Genomic DNA, 22,212 nt, shown 5'->3' on the forward strand with positions numbered 1-22,212 from the left:
TGTGAAACTGGCGAGAGCGGACTGGCCCGACAGTTGCGCACAAACTTCGGAGAGGATATTCATCCCGTAGGAAACTACAATTATACCACTCGTGACTTTACGTGGACTTCTCTAGTGCACGCAAACACTGAAGGGACAAAATGGGAAAAACAAATCGACCGGTAAAAGTCGTTATAAGGACGAATTGGGGAGGCCGGTATTTTTTTCTTTTCTTTTTTTGCCTAATATCGGTTTTCCCGCTTTTGCTCATGGCAGAGACGGCCACTTCGTCTTCTAGAAACGTTCCACGGTCTCTTTCTGCGCTCAACTCCTAATTTATTACAGCTTTCACCTTTCTTCCTCGACTCGTTCACCCCGCATTTCACTTTTCCTTTCCAACTCTCGTAATCTCCGTCCCTTTCTTGGCTTTCATCGTCGATATGTTCAGCTTTTAATGTGACTTCAAACGAAGGCTTTTGCCAGTTGCAGGGGATTCGGAGATGGGGATTTTTTACGAAGAACCTAAGGTGTATGCGCCCAAGGAGGTGGTTGACCTTGGTCCGCAGAGCAAGGAGATGTACCTACGAGCAAATGTCAAAGGTTTTGCACTGCCTTTAACTGTACATGTTTTAGTTTATGCTTGCTTGATTTTCCATGCGACAGGGCTGGATGTTGGTACTCCAAGTGGCTTTTAGTTTGTACTGTTTGATTGAAGTTTCTACTCTGTAATTTGTTTTTCGTGTCAATTTGATGACTAATGCTGTGAAGTAAGTGTGATAGTTGTTTTTCTTTTGTTTGTCTAATTCGTGCTAGCTGAGTGTGCTTTCCGGTTGGTTAATTGGTTTCTGTTTCGAAAGATTAATTTGAAATTTCCTTCTAGGATATATTTTTCTCACCTTTCTTTGTTTAAAGAAGAACTCTGGTAGTTCCTTCTCCTACATGGCACATGATTTGGTCGTTTTACCAACTAGTGTTTTTCCCTCTTCTTGAATTTTCTTTTTGTTAATAGGTATACTCTGAAATTTCATTATGTACTTTTTTCTTTTCTGTTTTAATTTTTTAAATTTATTCAGAAACATTTCAAACATCTCTCTCTCTCTCTCTCCCTCTCCGAAATTCAATTTTCTTTCCCTAATTATGTTGCTCATGGTGCTCATTTTTTATGTTTCCATTTAGTATTTTACTTTGCGCCTCATTCTCCCACTATGCCCTGAAAACGAAGTTCCTGTATAACCATAAAAAGATAAAAGGGCAAAAGCCCACAATTTTGATTTTGTTTTTCTAAAGTGGGAGTATAAGAAACATCCCTCATCTCCCGTGCATAAATGTGTTTGTTGACATTTACAATCTGCATGATTGATTAGCTCCTCGGATGGCTGGAATTGTAATCAAGATTGCTGTATGGCTTCTGGAGTCTTGGATTATTGCTCGAATTGCTACGTACATATTAAAAAAAGACAATTTGATCTACAAGGTACCCTCTTTTATGTTTATATTCTTCCTCTCATGTATACATCAGCATATATTCATCAACACATATCTTCAAATACTTTTCAAAATAAAAAATTTGCATTTAAATAAAAGATGCATGCATTGAGTCTAACATTATTGTTCTTACTGTACCTGTTTTTCAAAGTATTGAAGTTTGACTAAATTCAGCTCATGTGGTGTCTTTAGCTATACATCCTTTTCAAATTATTTATTGAAGCAGATAAAAAAATTATGTTAGTGGTTGGTTAAGCTATAATCTGACAAGCAAAGTCCACATGCAGCTAATCTCATTTGCCGAACAGATTGAATCTCCTTGGTTTGCTCCGTTACATCCACCAAAAGGTATGATATTGCATAAGAAGGCTATTCCATATAATAAATTTGGGTTATCACTCAACACTCACCCACTCACTCCATTCCTCTTTGGTTTTTTAATCAACTTTCAACCTGATTATCACTTCTAATAAGAAAGCTCATCAGCTTGGTCAGGTGGATGTTACTTGGCTTGGTAACTGTTTTTCCTGTATCTTCTGCTTGTTTCTGTGTTACTTATACGTAAACCTGACTTAAAACAACCATTGCAGATCATGAAGAGCAAGAAACTAAAAGCATACAATCTGATTTGACTCCACCTGAACGGGTTGAACAGGCCATGGATTGTCTTCCTCCCTGTCCAGAAACAGTTGCAGATTCCTCATTCACTTTTTGGCGATGGACAATTCGAGATTACTCAAGAGCCTATCTATCTGGAGAAACAACTCCTACTATGGTGATTTCTTGTTTTGTGTGTTATTTGGCCTATATCTTACATAATGTATCACTTATAGTAGGCTTATGAAGTAAGCTGTACAGGTTGCGGTGCGGCTTTTAGCTGCAGTTAAACATTCTTTGGAACCGAACCTTCAAATGGGATTTTTCATTGAGCAAAATACTGAAGATATTCTAAAACAAGCCACTGAATCAACTCTTCGATATGAGAGAGGTAAAAACTCTAACATATGCCACTCCATTGTCAAATATCTTTTAGCCTTCTACTCAAATAACCAAAAGGTCCTTTAGCTTGTAGTTTGAGATTAAAGGGAAAAAATCTGTAAATGTCGTTCAGCTTTTTATTTCATTTGTACCACTCTATGTTACTCACTTAAAATTACTTGCAGTCATACAGACGTAAGGTAGATAATAGAGATGAGGGATGGGTGGGGGAGGGTGAGAGAGATCTGCTCTCCTAGATGTACAGATGAAGTAGTGCAAGAGATCAATTATCTCACTCAGATATAATATTATCAAAACTAGGTTGGAAGGAATATCATGGATATTAGATGCATGAAATTATCAGAAGTTCTTCAGACTGTTTTTCTCAGACGAGAACCTTTTATTTTGAAGAGAATAGTTCCTATTTTGCAACTATGAAATCCCAGATTACCTTGACTCACTGAATGTGAGATAGATGAATTCACCACCTAGAATACTATCAAGAAATGTACTTGTCATGAGTATCTGTCTCCTCCTATGATCTTCACGACCACCAGTAGAATCGACCATGTTCTAAGTATATCCTACAAAGCCATGGAAAAGAAGAAAACCTGCAAAAAAAACCAACTATGAAAAATATCTATACAGATAAATTAAGAAGAATTAAGTCAATGTAGTATGTAACAATCTAAAACGATAAACTTTATGCTCTGTTAAAACATATTTTAGGTTTGGTTGAAAAACTAACTTTAAACAAAACTTATATCATAAATCCCGGAAGTTGAATTTGACATACAGTACCTTTTTTACAGTGCTTATCAGCACTAATCCCCACTTCTTTGTTGTCTCCTATAGGCGAACCCATCTCAGTTTTGGATGGAGTACCAATTGCAGTCAAGGATGAGATAGACTGCCTGCCCTATCCGACTACAGGTGCTTCAATTTTGCCTCTGGATTTCAGATTTAAGAAATATATTAGCTGTTAATTCTGACTAACCATCATCCCCCAGTTGACATAACTTATTTTTCATTCTAAATCCTCTATTTCTTCTCGATTTGGTCCAGGTGGAACCACATGGTTGCATAAGGTTAGGCCCTGTAAAGGAGATGCATGTTGTGTCCAACACCTCAGGTCTTGTGGTGCAATACTTGTTGGGAAAACCAACATGCATGAACTTGGTACTGGGATAAGTGGGATCAATCCACATTATGGGTAAGAAAGTTTACTGATTCTACTTTTGCTTGCACTGTGTTTGAAATATGTTTATCTCATCACACTTAGCACCTTAGCTGTTTCTAATTATTCCTCCAGTCATTTATTTCGTTATATATTTTTATTTAATACAGGGTTACCAAAAATCCTTACAATATCAAAAGAATCTGTGGAGGTTCATCTAGTGGATCTGCTGCAGTGGTTGCAGCAGGATTGTGCCCTGCTGCTCTTGGTGTTGATGGTGGAGGTAGATAGCTTCTGTTTCCTTGATTAGAAAAAGTTTACTAGTAATGTCTAGACCGACACTACGTTGAGTCAAATCAAATTTTATCTTAAATTGACAATCATCTATTTGAAGTTTAACAATATATTAGCATTTGTTTTTGACTTGTCTCATTTTGCCATCTGTTATATATTTTGAAAATTTAATGATAAATTGACAGGCAAAGGTGCTGCATGGATAATTACTTGACAAACTAGATATGCAAAAAGTTTTCTATAAAACACATGTAAATCTTTTACCATAATAAGAATCTAATCAAAGACACTTAGTTGAGTATGCAAGCATCCTCAAAAACCTCCAACCAAATACAGCCGGTGATTGATTCTATTTTTGCAATATGATGTGTCTTTGTAGTTGAAAGCATGAAGCATAACCACTTGTAATATTATCGTATCTAGTAATTATTTTAAAACTCATACAAATCAAGTCCAACTATCATGTACCATAAATGAGCAGAATAATGTGGAGTTTGCGATAGTCCAAGAAGATCATCACCACCATAAGAGAAGGAGTCTCTCTTTTCCATTTTTCTTATCCTTTACTAGGAGTAAGATGATCTTATTGGCTCAGAAACTTCTTCCTATATTTCAAATAATAAACCATTTTAAAAATACTTTTTCATTTAAAAGAGCGTTCCAAACATTCATATACACTAGCTCAGTTTCTGCAATTAGCTGTTTTTATTTCCATCAGGCAGGGCAACCCATGTTTCAGCTCCCCCTGAATCCATTGTAATCAGTGGTTTAATGATGTCATCTGTAATAGAACTGACAATCTTGGATTATCCCCCCCAAAACCCTGATAGGTTGTATTTCCCCGAGTACAGTGAACATGGTATTGCCTTATCCCCTCCACCGGAGGCCTTCAGGAGATGTTGTCAGTCTTTTTCAGATTTCAGATCAGCCAGAATTTCCAATCAGCAGAGTTTTCCAAAACCTGCAGTTGAGGAGACTCTAAATATATGAACTAAAACAAAAGAAATTTCATCGGGTTTTTACAATCCTGGAGCTTTTCCATAGACATTTGATTTGGAACATTTGGTAATTTCTTTCTTAATTTTTTTTTTCTGGGGGTTAACTGCTCGTGAACTTTGTTGAGGAATAGTTCCACATGGATTAGTGAGATTAAAGATCTTGAGTTTATTAGTTGGCAAAAGAGGTTTCCTAAGTGGCTAGTCATTTTGGGATGGGCCTTGGACCCAACTTAACATGGTACCTGAGCAAGTACTCGTATGTGGGCATTCCACCCAAATTATCCACGTGCCTACACGTGAGGGCCTCCACCCAAATTATCCACGTGCTTACACGTGAGGGGGAGTGTTAAGGAATAGTCCCACATGGATTAGTGAGATCAAAGATCTTGAGTTTATTAGTTGGTAGAAGAGGTTTCCTAAGTGGCTAGTCATTTTGGGATGGGCCTTGGACCCAACTTAACAAACTTTATTTTAGTTTTCTAATGGCATGGTATCTAGACTAAGCTTCAGTAATTGCACTATGAGATTCTGGCCTTACCCCTACAAATGAAAAGAACTTCAATGATTCTGCCAAGCAAGTCATTGCCAATTAGTTTTTGGCTTATGTAATGTCCTGTTTGTCTCCGTACTAGAGCATGTCTAAAGCTTAGATACCCGTGAGCATGGAACATGGTGAAGTCTGGCAATATGTTCTTTTACAAGTTTCTTGACCACTTTCACAGCCTATGTCTACGAGATCGCCCCATCCAACTGATGTGAGAAACTGGTTCTTTTGGCTTCTGTTAAATGTTGTTGGTATATTGATGCTTCAGACGTATTAATAAAGATATCATGCCATTCAAAGACCACTCTGTATCCTCTGGTACATGTAAAATTCACCACCATCTTGCCTTCAAGATCATCAAATATCTTCTGAAAATTAGCTGCCAAACAATAAAAGATAGCATGATTTGTAGCTGCCTGCCTTAGATATTCACCTTCTAGGCAACGACTAAATCCTCAAAAATTCTTTATGTTCTCTCAAAAACATTGCGTGATTATTTCTTAGAAAAATTAATTATATACCTCATTCCTTAAAATTAAAGGGTACACACTCCAAAAGGCAGATGAAATTGATAAGTAGTGGGATTGGTCATTTCATAATAAGGTTACAGTTATCTATGTCTATTTCATATCTTCAGGTTCTGTGCGGCTGCCTGCTGCTCTGTGTGGGGTTGTTGGTTTTAAGCCTACTTTTGGATGCATATCTCACACAGGGTTAAGTTCCCCTTATTCTGACCTAATTTCTCTATGACTTTTAAGACTCATGCCTGAAAGGATTCTAAAATGCTTTGGTTTCTTTACTTCCAGTGTTCTTCCTCTCAACTGGACTGTTGGATCCATAGGAATATTGGCTGGTACAGTAGAAGATGTGCTTATTGTGTAAGTTTTTCCTCAATGAGAAGGTCATCAAGGTCACAATTTTCTATTATGTTTTAAGGAGTTGAATCTTGTTTGAGTTGGAATCTAAGATAGTTTCTATGTTCAGACACGCAGCCATTAGTGATCACATTGTACCAAGTGAGCCTGCTTATTCACCTGTAAGTGCTATATACATGTCATAGCTCAAGATCATGATATTTAACCCCTCAAAAGTTTCACTTTATGCTTGCATTCTTGTGGAAGGGTATCATAATTCTCTTTTTGATTTTGGAGAAATTACCAGCCAAGAATGGAGTTCCCCCAGCTGAAGTCCACAAGCTCGATTTCTAACATAAATCTGGCAAAATATTCTGAGGTTTGCCTGTTCTAAAATATGGATAGATATATTGGACATTATTTTCAGTTTCATCTGTTTTCACTGAATCAATATGAGCAGGTTTTCGTAGGTATGTCCATAAACAAGAACTAACAGCTGCATTTTCCATTTTCTGTTTTTCTATTGTTGCACCAATTAGTGGTTTAATGATAGCAACGCAGAGATCAGAAGCTGTTGTGATCAAGCCCTGACTAAGCTCTCTACTCATTATGGATGGAAGGTACTGCTTCTGACACTGAATTATTGTTTTTAATGACAGACGTAACCTCCCTAATAATATCCCAACTTTTTTTTTTTTTACTTTAAAGACTGTAGAGGTGACTTTACCAGACATCGAAGCTATGCGGCTTGCCCATTATTTAACAATTGGATCTGAATGCACTACATCATTGGGTCCCCACCTTGATAAATCGTATGATTTGATCACTGTTCTTGTTAGTATAACCAGACAGCTAAAAGTGTTTGAATTTTTTTACAAATATCCTCTTCTTTCTTCCAGGAATACAAAACAATTCGGATGGGATACAAGACTAGCAATGAGCTTATATGGTGCCTTTAGCGGCAAAGAGTATCTAAATGCCCAAAGGCTCAGGTTTTTCTATTCCTTTCAATTTTCATTTTTCATCCTCTCTCTCTCTCTCTCTCTCTCTCTCTCTCTCTCTCTCTAAGTGTCATTCCACAGTTCCATCTAAGGAGCAGTAGTGGGATATGGTTACAGTTATCTGTGTCTATTTCAGTTGCAAAAATGAACCTCTAAGGAGCAGTCCATGGCTTTAAACTTTACTCATTTGAAGGATTTGAAATCTCGTAGCTACTTGTCAGAAATTGGTATTTGTGGCTCATCGAACAACCTATAAAATTGACACGATTCTGCCCTGTAATTTTAGTTATCACTTGTCAAATTTTGCTTCCATTTCTTCTGCATAACGATGTGTTGATGACTGTTCTCCAGGAGACGCCAAATGTACTTTCATAGGGAGATCTTCAAAATAGCGGATGTCATTGTCACACCAACAACAGGGTAATTTTTCTACGAGGGTTTACGTTTAAGTTGAAGCAGTTCTTCAGATCAATTTCATTTTGGTGTTTTGGACAGTGTTACTGCCTACACAATTCAAAGCGATGCACTGAAGACTGGAGAGCTTGACTACATAAACGGAGGTATTTTTTGAAGCTATTTTTCAATTAGTATTCAGATGCCAATTTCTGATATGCGAATTGTATGACGTGTTTGTATTGCCCTCAGCTTCGCTTGTTCGATACATGATAGCAGGAAATTTCCTTGGTTTGCCTGCCATAACAGTGCCGGTAGGTTCTCTTTGATTTTTCAATCATTTGACCCCAACTATAAGACTTGCTTCCACATTTGACCAGAATTTGTTTCTTGTTTCATAGATTGGCTACGACAAGGAGGGTTTGCCTATTGGCCTGCAATTTATTGGACAACCATGGGCCGAAGCAACGTTGCTCCATCTTGCTTTTGCAACGCAGGTAATAGTAATAATATTCACCTCTTATCGCTCCAAGCTTTCTTCTGTTCAAGCTACTAGGTATCTAATCATAAGCATACAATTAAAAAAAAAATGATGAAATGAAACTGTAGTCATCGATTATAAAAGGAGAGAGCAGTCGATTGCGAGAGAAGCTTTCTTTCCCTACCAAGCCTCCTCCACTGTGACAGTTTCATAAATTTCGGTTGTCTCAAGCTAATAACGGGTTTTCGATTTTGAGAACTGCAAATAATTGGAAAAGCTAGAGTTCTATCTTGTTTTTTCACTAAATGATGTATTCTCCGATGTTTCCTTTGCAGGCGATATGCATGGAGAATTATAGAGATCCAGAGGTTTTCTTTGATCTCCTGAAGAAGGAATAGGCGCCAAGCTACATCGCTCTCGTTCCTGGGAAAACAAAAATTGGACTAGTTGGAAATTCACATAGGCAGCTCTTTTGCTTCAGCTGCCACAATATAGAAAAATAACGTTTTTGTAAAATTCATGAAAAGCGATCCCCACTCTGGATTTGTTTCCCTGCGAATTACTGGCCATCACTCAGGCCATGAACATCTATTTCATTGGCAGTTTTGAGTTTCCAATATGCTTGATTTATTTTTCGTATCATCTGTTAGTAGTGAGTGGAGGTGGAAAAACTAAACAGCTAAGAAACAACAAGATGGAAGCAAAGAAAGCACACATACCCGTCGAGAAACCCAGAGCCGCAGGGCCTTGCGTGATAGGTAGGTGGTCTCTGATCCCGTGGGGAAAACAAAAGAGATACCATCAACAGCCTTTGCAGAATGAGTAGATCAAATGATAAATAGAATGGGAAAATTAAACATGAACCTTAGTTCCAGTATGGTTCTATTTCTATTTGAACACAAATGGTTTACCAGTAAACCAACACTCCTTAATCTGCTCGAGATTGGCCAGCTCGAGAGGACAGGATGATCCCCACAATAAGACCATATAGTGCAAGAGCTTCAGCGAAGATAAGAATAAGAATCATACCAACAAAAAGTTTGGGTTGTTGTGCATTAGCCCTGCAATAGAACAAGAAGTCAGACTACGGCATTACATTTTCGACATCCTAATATGGCCCTTAAATTAGCCTAAAATCATCTGTGATATCACTTCCAGCATAGCAAAACATTTAACATTCGACTAGTTCAGAATGCTTGTCAGGTATCTCAAGTTATTTAAAACATGATGTAAAAAAGCTCATACCAACTGTAAATGGGTAATATTAGAACATATAAAGGTATCATTCAGTGTTATAAAACCCAGACCAAACCAACCGGTTGAACCTGGTTCAACCAGAACCAGTCCCTTGTCCAGGTTAAGTTTAGACTCCCGTTAAGTTTGAAAAGATGCATGATTGTCAGAAAACCAGATTGCAGCAACATCTTGCCAGGAAGCTGTAGATAACAACAACAACAATAACAAGCAAAACTGACATGAGTCGACCAAAATGAACATGAAAAAAAGGAATGACTCTGCAATTGATGGATCAAAGCCAAAGTCCAGTAGCTTTCTGAAACAAAGTTCAGAATCCGATCTCCTGCAATAGCTGCCATGATTTCATATAACACAGAAAGCCAGTAAGATAGGAGACCCAGTGCTGAGCAGAGGAAACCGAACTCCAAAATTATGGAACCTCAATTTAGCAAGGCTGATTTTAAATATGCTCCTCTCAGATGCTTTATTTTCAAATTCAACATTATAGCTAAACTGTAGCAAACTAATATAGTCCTCATCATTAGTATTTCAGGTGACTTTTTCCTTTTCTGCAAGTGAACATTAAATGACTTTTATCACCTTTCACTGAATTTTTTGTCACATTTTTTTAAAAAAAATACAGAGTGAGAGGGAAATGGATTGAAGACATACTCTCTTATTATTTCATTGGAAGAAGAGGGGGAGACCCACTTCCCCTCCCATCTTCTTTATGTCCCAGCGCTGGGCAAGAAGGGGATCAATGATGAACACTCCACTTTCCCCCTATCCTCTTCACCTCCCTCCCAACCCCTCCTCTTTCTCACTGTTCTGTTCCCTCATTTTCCCATGCTTTTTCTTCCACTGCTTGAGGGCTCCCACTCACCTCTTTGTCTCTGTCAACAAATCAAGGAAACAGAGAAAGGGTTTCTGCACCCTCCTATTCAGGTTTTGGCTTAAACAGAGAAAACCTCTCCCAAAAGCAGGTTTTGGCTTCCTATTTGTTCATATTTATCTTGTATTTAGTCTCACATTCCCAAATCCGCAAACTCGGCAGCCGATGCGCTTGCTAAACATGGAGCTACCCTACAATCGCTGATTGTCAGGGAGATGCTCCCCTCTTTGTAATTTCTGTATTTTCTTGTTTATATATATACATATTTTTCAAAAAAAAAAAAAACAGGAGAGGAGAGAAAAGGAGTTGACTCCTCCCCCATGTCCACATAGGAAGAAAGAGGTAGGTGGAAACTCTTCTCCTCCTGCCCATTTCTTCTCTGTGTCTGCACAAAAGAGGGAAGGGGAAGGACATCTCCATCCTCTTCGTGTCTGGTTCTATGTTGAGGAGGCAGGGAGTGCCCCCTCCTCTCTTCCTCTATCTTCGTCTAATTACATATTGAGGAGACAGGGAATGACCTCTGTGACTCCCCCATTCTGTTTCAGGCATAAATAGAGATGAAAAGTTTCTATTCACCACAAAAAAAAAAAAAAAAAAAAACAGAAATCAACTGTCTCTATTTTCTGCCCAGAAATGGAGATAAAAACAAAAAATGTAGAGAGCCTATCCCTTCATTCTGGGCAGAGGAAACAACAAAGGACCTACATGAGCTCCCTCTTTCTGTGGCCAGGCAGAGGAAACAGTGGGAGAAGTATGAATACCCTCCACAGCAGCTTCCACCCTCTTTCTCTGGCGAAAAGAGAGGCAATATGTGTGTTCCTCCACATCATCCTTCTTCCTCTTCCCACCAAAGACCATGGACAAAGGGGGAGCCACTCCCTTTTCTCTCCTGGAGCTAAAAGAGAAGGGAAGCTGGGACTTAGCTTTTTACCGACTAAATAAATAAAAGCAACAAGACAAATGTAATCTGTCATACAGCAGATTTGGTAATCCTTGGGTCTCATCTAAAATTTGGTCGTATTTGGAAATACAGCAACCAAGAGAGCTATACTTAAAAAAATTGTTTTAGCTAATTCATGTGCACGTGTTGAAAGGCATGCATTTCTTTTTGCTTTGGAGAAACAGCTTGAGCAATCTTTCCCCATATTATTAAGATTTAAGAACATACCAATTAAAGATACATTTTCTAAAACATAAAAAAGGCAGCATAGGTAACAACAAAAATCACCGATACAGAACTAAATGGTTTCCAGGAAAAAAGGATGGACAACTTTTTTCTTCAACAGATCAATGGAACAGTGGACAGTTCCATCCACCAGGATCACATAACATGATGTGAAAAGATCTCCATAGACATGTTTATAATAGGAAACCGAATAGTTCCATCCACCAACATATCATAACGAGATGTGAAAAGATCTCCACCACACATGTTTATAATAAGAAACAGAATACACACGCTAATGCAGTTGGATTTCAATGGCAATGCTTCATGAGTTTTCCATTCATTCAATTGCTCAAGATCTAGCGAATTCTAGAACAAAAAACAGCAATAGGTAGTAGCTTATTTACCTGACTCCAGCATCTCCAACAATCCCTATCGCCATTCCAGCAGCAAGTCCAGCGAGACCACAGGAAAGCCCGGAAGACAAATGTGCATAACCGTCAAACAAATAGTAAGGTTTTGCCTTGGGGTTAATTCCAGTACTAATAATCACAGCAATAATCAATCCGTAAATTCCGAGAACTCCAGCCATAACAACCGGGACGATAGACTTCATAACCAGATCCGGCCGCATCACACCCATAGATGCAACTCCGACGCCACTCTTCGCCGTACCATAAGCAGCCCCCATGCCTGAAAAGGCAAAGGAAAACACACACACAGAAAAACAAATCAAAACCAAATCTTAATAAAAAAAACCCAGATATTAAACAAATAAACGACAGAAATCGAAAATTACAGGAGAAAACGAGTGCCGCCGCGGCACCAAGGAACCCGAAGAAAGGAGCAGTTTCATCGCCGGTGAAAGTGTCAGACATTTTGTTTTCCCTTCTTCCGGAGAGAAATTTCCAAAATCCAAATCTTCTTCTCCTTATGGGCTTTTGGTTTAGGAACGGCAACGTGAAGCACGTAAAAGAAAGAAAAAAGTTTGTTTACAATAATACCCTTGACAATTAAAGGAATTACGAATCAATATGAGTTCATCATAAGCGGGCGTTTTCTAATCTCAGCCGTTAATGAACTATGTACAGATACTTCATATAAAGCTGAAAAAATCACATGAAATTCTTTCTTCTACTACAAAAGCACAATAATTCCCAATCTGAGAACCTACAAAAGAAGATTTTCATAAGGGCAATTCACTATTTTGAACTTGAATTACAAATAATTTACAGAACACCAAAGCCATTGTTGACAAAGATCTACCAGAGAAGTCTCCAAGAAGGGTGGAGAAAGAAAACAGATCTACATATAGAGAGATATCCCAGAGAAGGCTACCAGAAGCATGGAAACACAAAACAGTAAGTTATATAATAGTTGATATCACACACATCTTGCTGTTCAATACTTGGTGCCTAGTTAAGTATATGTGCAATCCATACTAAACATACACTTGCAGAAGTTTGCAGAAGTATCTACAGGCTCACCGATGCTAGAAGCATTCTACTCATATCGGCTTCCACACGGTGAGTACCTCTTGAAACATCTCCAGCATCAATTCCCGATCCGTATGGTGGAAAAATGTATTGATCTCTTCTCTTAGATCATATATTTTCCCAAAATCAAACAAGTACGTCAAACACCCTTTCTTAAGTTTGTTGAGTTGATACAGCCATGCTTCCTGAAGCCTCTCCAGGACATTACTGGAATTGATGTCTTCCATCAGGCTCTCCTCACAGCATTCTTTGAGGTCTGCTATACCGTACTTGTTTGCAGCTCCAAGCAAGGACAACCTATGCTTCCAAAACTCCTCTTGGTTTATGCTCCCATATACATAGCTTAGAAGGGCCGTACATGATTCCAAGGACATGTCCTCTATGTTAATGGTAGAGGATTCTTTCTCCTTTAGATCGTGCGTGAACATGCTTGCAAAGACGGGAGAGCTGGCAGATAGGATAGCCTTGTGGGCCCTCAGAGAACCATTTAATGTGTTTATGGTGACATCAGTATGGATGCCTTCACCAAGCATGCGGGCGAGGCTCTGGAGGGTGCTTCTGCTGGCAAAAGCCTGCATTGCTCCTTGATTGGGCCATATAGAAGAGGCTTCACCGCCCTGAGTTTCAAAAGAAACGTAAGTTTGCACAAATTTTAACTCCAGCAAAGAAATTTATATGCAGTGATTATTTTCTCACGCTTATTGGAGAAATCTTGAGGTCTAGAAATTCCACATCGATGATAAATCGCCCTTGGAAAGTGGAGTCAACTGGCCACACAAAATCATCACTTGTTCGAAGCAATCTCTCATGAACTGCATCATGAAATTCACCATTAAAATTTGAAAATGGGCAGGATGCAGATGCAGGAAGATATAGACTGCTGTCAAATTATTGAATCAAAATCAACTGAATAAGCATCTATCAGATGGCAAATGATTGTACATATGGTTCATTTGTCCAGGAAAAGATCAATCTTTCATTCAAATTTCACACTTCCATTTGTGAAATATTCTTTTAAATTTCTTAAAAATAGTATCTTCATAGTTTTCTCAGACCATGCAGTAGTATGCAATTCAATAAACAAGGGAAAACAGATCTTTGAGAAGAGTAAAGGAGTAACAAAGAATCAGCATCAATGAAACCTCAATCCTCCTATAGAAGTGCATCAAAACATTTTCATCTGAAGGTTTCCTCATTAAGGGACACCTGGTTGACCCACCAAGAACATATTCTAGCCCATCATCTCTGCTGTCTGGGTGGCTTGGGGAGTCCTAGACCATCTTATTTCGTAGAATCACCCCTTAAACAAGTCATTTTCTCTATTATATGCACATTACTACCCCAAATATATTATAAACTGGACAATATCTCTCCCACATACAACTGAGAGAGCAATAGTGTCTCAAATATAGCTCAAGAGATTATTCTGAAAGCATCATTGATTGACAAAAAATGATGCAAGGTGCTTACAAGGATTTGCCACAGTTAGAGAAGGCTGGAACGGTTTAGTTAGAGAATGTGATAACAGTCAAGGGTTTTCTTTTAGTAGAATGAGGCCAGATGTAGGCATGATTTGATGATAATCATCAAATTTGAAGAGAAAAAACCAAACTAGAAGACACGGATTGCATAAATGTGACACACAATGAGAACCAAACAGAGGAATCTAATTACCAAACATAGGAAGAACCTTTTCGTTTTTTCCTCTGAAATGCATAAAAATTGCATAAGCCAGCTGAAACTGATCTCGCTGCTTTGTCACTCCTCCCCATTCTCTTTCCTATTGCAATTTAATTTAAATAACAAATCTTTAATGATCAACTCCATCTTCCTGACATATCTTAGTCTACCTGAATTATTTTCCAAGAATACCAAAGCATGATAAACTTCTCTTGAATATCTACTGAGAAAAGGAGCTAGCGACTTCAAAAGATGTAACTCAGGATTCTCTAAAACCGTTTTTTCATAGCCATCAAGCTACGTATAAGGAAATCAAGTGATATTTTCTAATACGTGCTTAAGCAAACAAAGAACCTTTCAGAAAATAGTTCTTTGTCCTAATCATTATATTTATTTCAATTGTGTCACATTCTTTAGAAAATGGGAGAATAATTCTCATGACGTACAAAAAATATTAGAAGCATCTTCCGTTGACCAAACATCACCTGTCAAAGAAACCATATAGAAACTAACTAGAAATTATTTATGGATCAGAGTGTTAGTTCCTTAAGAAATAAAAGCAAAATGACAATCCTAAACCGCTTAGGGCCTGTTTGGAACCCACAGAAAAAAAAACAAAAAAAGATATGGGGAAAGAGTTATTTTCTGTTATTTTGCAGCAGAGAATCATTGAGAGAAAAGAAAATAAAAGAAAAGATCACTTTCTCTCTCTTAGTTAATAATTTTTTTCTCACAAAATGATGGAATTTGGGAAGAAAAGAAAAGAAAATAAATGGAAACTTGAAAGAAAATCTTAATCATAAAAAATTTAAAATATTGTTAATTTTCTTTTCTTTTTCATTTTTCACTTGTATCAAAACAAGAGAAAATATATTTCTCTTCCATTTTCTCTCTCATTTTCCATGGGCATCAAAACAAAAGAAAAGAAACCACTTTTCTTTTCTTTTCTTTTCTTTTCTCTTTCCCTTTTTTTCTCTTCCCGTTTCTTTTCTCTCCACTTTCTGTGTTCCAAACACAGCCTTAAGGTCTCGCATCAAATAAAATTAAGGCCAGTACTATCAGTCACAGGAGAAATCATCGGTGGCCATTAAAACCAAGCAGCTATCCTTGAAGAACAAAAATGTTGACCATGCCAATAGATTAAGAGATACAGAAGTGAACTTTGCCTCTAAGAGTTGACCAGATAAAATTCGTTCCACTAATTCGTAGTACTTAACCCGCACATAAAAAACCTGATTACTCCCAATAAATTTACTTAATAGAAGCAATTCTCCCATATTATCGAAAGCATAAGGTTTAGGCGCATACTGAACTTCATCCGGCTCATAACAACCACCTCAAGTAATTTTTTTTAAAGACCAATGAAATAAATAAGTTAACTAAAAAGTTCACCCGGTGAGATGTACGGCTTGCGATTAGCACCAGCATTTGCGACGCGAAGAACAAACCGAGCAACCGGAGGCTGCTCCTTGGAAGTGCGGCAAGGTTCAGGAAACAGCCGGACGTAGAGATACCGATTCTTTTCAATAGACAAGTACCTGCACATGATGAAAAAAACAACGAGCAGAATTGCAAAGACATGATAAGAAATCACTTACAAAAAGAAAACCCAAGCAAACACGAGAGGAAACCAGTAGAACAGGAGCAAGAAGGGAGGAAAGAGAAAACATATGTATATATTTACCAGTTCCAAATTCCGACTTTGAACGCGTCGGATCGTCGGAAGGAACAAGGACCGAGACTGTCGATCCTCCACTGAGCTAGTCGGGAAATCGTCTCCACCTTGGAGTCGTTCATCCTCTCCTCTCTCCCCTTACCTCGGCGGTGAAAACTGCTGAGTTGAGTTCGGTGATCCTCGAGTGGATTTTGTTTTTTATACGGAAAAACGGTTCCAAGTTCCAACTCGCAAATGCGCACAAGGCAGCGCGCGCAAGTGCTCTTTTTGGTAAAGTAAAGAGGAGGGAATTTACGTGAAAACCCTTGAACCGGTGGGACTTGGTTCATTTCGCTGTTTTAGTTTTAAAGAAGTAGACCCGGTCCGTCCCCTCACTTGTTTATTATTATTGACTTATCTTAAAGTTATAAACTAATACTAATTAAAGTATGAATATTTTAAATATAAAAATTTTAGTTTTAGCACTGAGATAAACTCTTTTTTTTCGTTTTATATGAATCGACGGTCTTGATTTTATCTCATGGTTGATGATATGTTAACCCGGTTAAGGCTTGCCGGTTCGAATTAGGCAAAAGCCTTTTGAAACCCAAACTTTTCATACTTGGAAATGACTTTTCCAAAAGCCTTTAGAAACCCAAACTTTTCATACTTGGAAATGACTTTCCCAAAAGCCTTTATGAAAAGTTTGGCTCTCTTTTGGGAATGACTTTCACAGCTTTTATGAAAAGAATGCCTTTAAAGGTGGCTCAAGGGCAACTAACCCCACTTAGACTCAAATCCGAGTCACCTAGGCTGAGTTGTGAATTGCCTTGGCAAGGTGAAAAACATTGGGTGAAAGGCCCACAATGGAGACCCAATTTAGCCAAAATCTGAAAAGCCCACAATATGAATGTTGGAGGCCCACAGGTCATTTACTGCCAATTTAGGATTTGGGAGAACGCAAATAGCAGAATTATTTTTGAAATTTCAGAAGAGCTGAGAAGCTCGTAAAGGGATTAAGAGGAAGAGAGAAATGGCGGCTGGAGGCTCGAATTTGACTCCAAAAATCGTTTGGAACCAGAACGGTCGCCAATTCGAGACGGAAGACCGAAAAGCTTTCTTACAATATGAGCTCAAAAAGGAAGGCAAAGTCATGGATATGCTCCATACGTACGTTCCAGCGAGTAAAAGAGGTCAAGGTCTGGCCTCTCATCTCTGCATAGCGGCCTTCAATCATGCCAAAGAACAATCCATGGCCGTAATTCCCACCTGCTCTTATATTTCTGTAAGTCTATTCAATACCTAACAAAGACGACTTTCTTTTTTTCCCCTTAGTTTACTTGTTCCTTTTTTTCCCGTATTATAATCCTGAATTTGGGACTCCTAGAATTTAGGCTTCAAATGACTTCGCCGGCATAGAAAACTTTTCGCTGCTAGTTTTCACGTCGTCTGCATTACTCACATGGAATCTCACTCTATTAGCGTACTAGTCCAGTTAAAATCAGCACGTATTTGTATGGATTTACCCCATTACAAAAATAATATTTCAGTTACACTTCTAGTTTTAATTCTGATTGCTCGATCATTAGATTGGAAAAACCTAAACCTTTAGGATTGACAGCGAAATTCTTTAGAATAAATAAACAGAATTCCAGTCTTCCAGAGGCCTATCTTCAGTGAGACAGAAAATGTTTTCCAATAGGTGAGGCTTTTCTGCAAGGAAGACTCACTTCCATGTAGGAGGAAACGAAGATTTTTTTTTTTTTCTTTTTTTTGGGGGGGGAAGTAGGAAATAAGGTTCTTAAAAAACCAATATAGATTATTAGAAATAGAATCAATCAAAGCAAAACTCTCCTTAGCTAGGTTAGGTGTTGTAACAGGAAGAGAAATGTGTCAACAGAAATGGTATATCACGAATAAATAGATGAATAGACAAAACGCAAGCAACTTCCTCAATTGTGTTACTGCTTCATATAGCCATGGTCTTCCAGAGGCCTATCTTGAGTGAGACATAGAAAAGGTTTGACAACTGGAAAAGCTTTTCTGCAAGCAATCGTCACTTTCATGTAGGTGGAAACGAAGATTTTTCTTTTTTTCCTTTGAGGAGTAGGAACTAAGGTTCTTCAGAAACCAATATAGAATTATTACAAATAGAATCAATCAAGTCAAAGCTCTCCCTATCTAGGTTAGGTGTTTGTAACCGGAAGAGAATTGTTTCAACAGAAATGGTAAATCACAGAGTAGATGGAAGGACAAAAATCAAGCAACTTCCATGATAGTGTTACTATTACATAGAACTATTTTCTTTCACTTTAATTTTCAGCACTGCTGTAGTTACGAAATTTATTTCAGGTCATGCAGTAGCCCAAATGTTTACCATGACTCCTTATATTGTTGTGCATTTTCTTTCCTGTTAGATTTTTTTTTCCTTTTGACTCTTATTTATGAAGTAGTTACTGTCAGAGTGGTTCCGTCCACTCTTGTAGGTGGTAGTTTTCCGTACCTAACAGATCGGTTTGTTGGGTTGTATTGGCTAGTCACTGTCATGGTATCAAAGCTAGACATGAAGTTTCTTAACAAGAAAAAGGAGCATCCCATTTACCTCCAACTGCAAATACTACTTACAAATTTCTTCATGTTTGGCTTTTATCTTTTTGGCCTAGAGGCTGTTATCTAGAATTTTGTGGGTTTATTGTAAGAGGAAACTAGATTCCCCTGGGTAAAAGAAAGTGAAAGTTCATTCTAAAGCGATAAACTTTTATAGAATGTACTTTTTTTTGTTAATACGAGAAAATGAAAAATGTAAAAGAATAGTTGGAAACACTTTAAGTTTTCATTTTAAATCTATACTTAACATGAAAGATGACATCATTACATTTCATCTCACTTGAGCATTCTTTGAAAAAAGTGAAATTCCAACTCTTTTTACTCTTAAACATGGTAATTCACTTTTCCCCAGCTAAATATGAATTTCACCTAATTTTTTATATACTAAAATGCATTTATTCACTTTTTTCCACCCATTTTCCTTTTGCAGTAATAGGCCCCGGTGTATCATGTCAAGTTGTCGAAACGATTGCATTTACTCACTTGGCTGTTTTGTTCTACCCCTTTGTTAAATTCCTTTGAAAATGAACATGATTTAAGAAATGAACTTTCACCAACCTAGTTATCTGTATTGCTTCATGTTGCTTTGATTGTTTCTATTTTCATAGCCCACCTTCAATTGTCTACGTAATACTTGAAAGCAATGTTGGGATTTAATGATCTTTGTCTTTTCCATGGCAGGACACTTTTCTTCCCAAAAACCCGTCTTGGAAGTCCCTTCTTTACAACAACGATTTTAAATCTTCTATTTAAGGTCTATGTAGCTTCTTTAGAAGGACATGTTGGTGTATACATTTATTGATGCGTACTTTGTCAACTTGCTTTAGCAAGATTGTGATCCTTGAAGATGCTATTCTACTCGCTTTTTGTTTTTTCTTCAATGAAATAACAATTCAACAAGAAATGCTTGATTAGTTGAACGGTTGGACCTAAGAAGTCATGAAAATATTGGCCAATTGGGAGAAGCAACCTAAAACAGCTCAAACATTAGAGGTTCAAATAGAACTAATTGTTGTCATGATTTTCTTATGCAAAACTTTCTGTTGAAGAACAGATAAGAAAGGATCTTACATAATTCTCATAGTAAGAAGTCTCATAGGACCAAAATTAATATAATGGAGTCTTACTGGAGTCTCACAGAGTCTCAGTTAAAGGTGTTTTAGTTATATTAGTATTTTATTTATATTCAGTTATTTAATTATGTTAGGACTTATCTTTTAGTGTTGACTTTAGGTGTTACTGGGATAAGGATAATTTAATTGTAATTGGATTTTGTTTGTTTCATCTATTATAAATAGACTCTCCATTGTATTTAAATTATAACAAGTTAGTAAAGTATTTCTCCTTTTCAGAAATTCAACATGATATCAGAGCGGGTTTTGTGAGTTGACTCAGCCAACCCACATAGATAATGTAATCATTTTCTGATTTATCATCTCTTGTAGTTTATATTCATATTCTTATATTCTTTCTTTCTTTCTTGTCCTAATACTTGTTATTTTCTTGGCGTTCGCACCTCTATACTGAATTTTTCATATTGTAAATTATATATTAACAAAGAGATTTTTGAGTCTACTTTCCAACGCAAGAAGAAGTTTAGCAATCTGAGTTTTCTATAAAGAGAAATCTATATTTGAAACAACAAAGGTTAAAGTGCAAGAAAGGTTCGAGCAATAGCAAAAAATTTCAACTTGTGAGGTGTTTTATGCTATCAAGAACGAGACTTTATATGAAAAATTATATATCAAAAGAAATATTTGTAAGTCTATTTTCTTACTTATCCAACCAATTCTCAATATGAGTTTTCTGGAGGAAAATATTAATTTCAGAATAGTCAATGGCCATGCAGGCCAAAGAGGAAAAAGTACTCAATTCTACTAGATTATAGAGTTCGAAATCTATTAGATTTTTTCTCTTAAAAGAAATATTATACTTGAATAAAATCGAAGTTTAGTTTCAAAAGGAAAAAATTTCATGCCAATTTGATCTTGTGTAAGGAGATATTTATATTGGAGTCGGTAACCATTAAACTACAGAATGAAGAAATAAAGAGGTCATAACATATTCAAGAACAGAGCTTTTATGTCCAATTAAGTATTAAATTAACACTCTTTGAGTCTAGTTTCTTAAGAAACAAACGGTTAGTGATTCTGATATATATTGTGAGAGATAACAGAAGTACTAAATGTTAGTTTTGCCTAAAATCTCTCATTTTTCCTTTTTTCTCTCTTATAATCTTAGTTTTTTAGCCAAATTTCTCTTCTAATCAAAGAGTTTTGGACAAAATTAATCACGTCATGATGTGTTTGTTCAAAGTATGCAAAAAAAAATTGTTTCAATGTTGTTTTTAAGGTTTGTGTTTTTGTTACTTGGTTATCTTATATATCGTCAACTACGAAAATTGTGGTCACCTAAAAAAAAGTTATACATGATCAAATTTATTAAGTTCTATTGTTATAGTTTCCCTTAGTTTTTTTTTAAAAAAAAAAATCATATTCTAGATTCATTTAGAAGTATTAATGTTGTATAGTCATCTTATTCCAGTTAAAATTATTTTTCTTTAGTATTTCTTCAGTTTATCTTTTTTTTTTCAATCACTTCAAAGCAATGCCTAGACCTACTACCTAAAAAATATAAGAATATATCAAACATCCAACTTGAGTAAATCTTTTATTTTTTACCCAAGAGGCAGTTTGTTTGTGCTATATACTAAAAAAGTAAGAAGATTTATTTGCTAAACTTTAAAGTAAGGCCGTTTTATGTCTTTAAAATTGAGCAGAATATTTTTCAGACTGTGACTGTTTTAACTGATGTATAAAGTTTTGTAATACAACTAGGAGTAATTTTTTTTCTCCTACATTGATTTTCTTCTATATGTCTTTTTTATCCTCATCTTGAGGAGGAAAAATACAAGAAGTACAAGGGGTCTCCACGTGTTGTGGTAATTTTTATGTGACCAAAATATCCAATAAATGGGGAGAACAAATGATGAAGAATTAACATCTATGAAAAATTTTTGGTTAATGAAGATTAAAAACTAATAATTTTTTTCATTACAAACTGAAGTTATAAACTCCAGTTTGAGGAAGAATGTTGAAGAACAAATATGGAAGATTCTTACATTGACTCTAATAGTAAAAAGTCTCACAGATCCAAAATTAATATGATGGAGTGAAGAAATCTTATAGCAAAATTTTAATTAAATATGTTTTAATTATGTTAGTCTTCTATTTATCTTAAATTATTCAATTATTCTAAAACTTATAACTTTAGATGTAATAAAGATGAAAATAGTTCA

General features: G+C 36.7%; 4 protein-coding genes across 5 annotated transcripts; 2 read left to right on the forward strand and 2 right to left on the reverse strand.

The window, feature by feature from the left end:
- The first annotated feature begins 296 nt into the window (after positions 1–296).
- Positions 297–8,801, forward strand: LOC137959171 (fatty acid amide hydrolase-like). The gene is made up of 20 exons (XM_068806520.1): positions 297–579; positions 1,344–1,453; positions 1,752–1,812; positions 2,055–2,239; positions 2,323–2,452; positions 3,298–3,375; positions 3,508–3,655; positions 3,790–3,902; positions 6,093–6,168; positions 6,262–6,333; positions 6,440–6,491; positions 6,617–6,688; positions 6,849–6,929; positions 7,018–7,121; positions 7,209–7,301; positions 7,662–7,730; positions 7,806–7,870; positions 7,956–8,017; positions 8,105–8,200; positions 8,520–8,801. Exons 1-20 carry the CDS (start codon positions 480–482, stop codon positions 8,580–8,582), a joined length of 1,830 nt encoding a protein of 609 aa, XP_068662621.1. The 5' UTR covers positions 297–479; the 3' UTR covers positions 8,583–8,801.
- LOC137959176 (V-type proton ATPase 16 kDa proteolipid subunit-like) lies at positions 8,343–12,403 on the reverse strand. Of its 2 annotated transcripts, XM_068806527.1 has the most exons (5): positions 12,277–12,403; positions 11,885–12,170; positions 9,049–9,245; positions 8,904–8,953; positions 8,343–8,607 (listed from the first exon to the last, which is right to left on the reverse strand). In XM_068806527.1, exons 1-3 carry the CDS (start codon positions 12,353–12,355, stop codon positions 9,113–9,115), a joined length of 498 nt encoding a protein of 165 aa, XP_068662628.1. In that variant the 5' UTR covers positions 12,356–12,403; the 3' UTR covers positions 8,343–8,607; positions 8,904–8,953; positions 9,049–9,112. The 2 variants fall into 2 exon arrangements, with proteins under 2 accessions (XP_068662628.1, XP_068662627.1); XM_068806526.1 differs by having other exon boundaries at positions 8,904–9,245.
- A 422-nt stretch (positions 12,404–12,825) lies between these two features.
- Positions 12,826–16,550, reverse strand: LOC137959900 (BTB/POZ domain-containing protein At1g21780). The gene is made up of 4 exons (XM_068807307.1): positions 16,338–16,550; positions 16,046–16,191; positions 13,670–13,785; positions 12,826–13,590 (listed from the first exon to the last, which is right to left on the reverse strand). Exons 1-4 carry the CDS (start codon positions 16,448–16,450, stop codon positions 12,985–12,987), a joined length of 981 nt encoding a protein of 326 aa, XP_068663408.1. The 5' UTR covers positions 16,451–16,550; the 3' UTR covers positions 12,826–12,984.
- A 753-nt stretch (positions 16,551–17,303) lies between these two features.
- Positions 17,304–19,807, forward strand: LOC137960510 (acetyltransferase At1g77540). The gene is made up of 2 exons (XM_068808153.1): positions 17,304–17,592; positions 19,596–19,807. The coding sequence occupies exons 1-2, from the start codon at positions 17,341–17,343 to the stop codon at positions 19,665–19,667; spliced, it is 324 nt and encodes a 107-aa protein (XP_068664254.1). The 5' UTR covers positions 17,304–17,340; the 3' UTR covers positions 19,668–19,807.
- Positions 19,808–22,212: the final 2,405 nt, after the last annotated feature.

The sequence above is a fragment of the Aristolochia californica genome, unplaced genomic scaffold (genome assembly GCF_029961685.1).
Source record: "Aristolochia californica isolate CCGP_79_NKW_82.1479 unplaced genomic scaffold, dmAriCali1.0.hap1 SCAF_3, whole genome shotgun sequence".
Taxonomy (NCBI): Eukaryota; Viridiplantae; Streptophyta; class Magnoliopsida; order Piperales; family Aristolochiaceae; genus Aristolochia; species Aristolochia californica.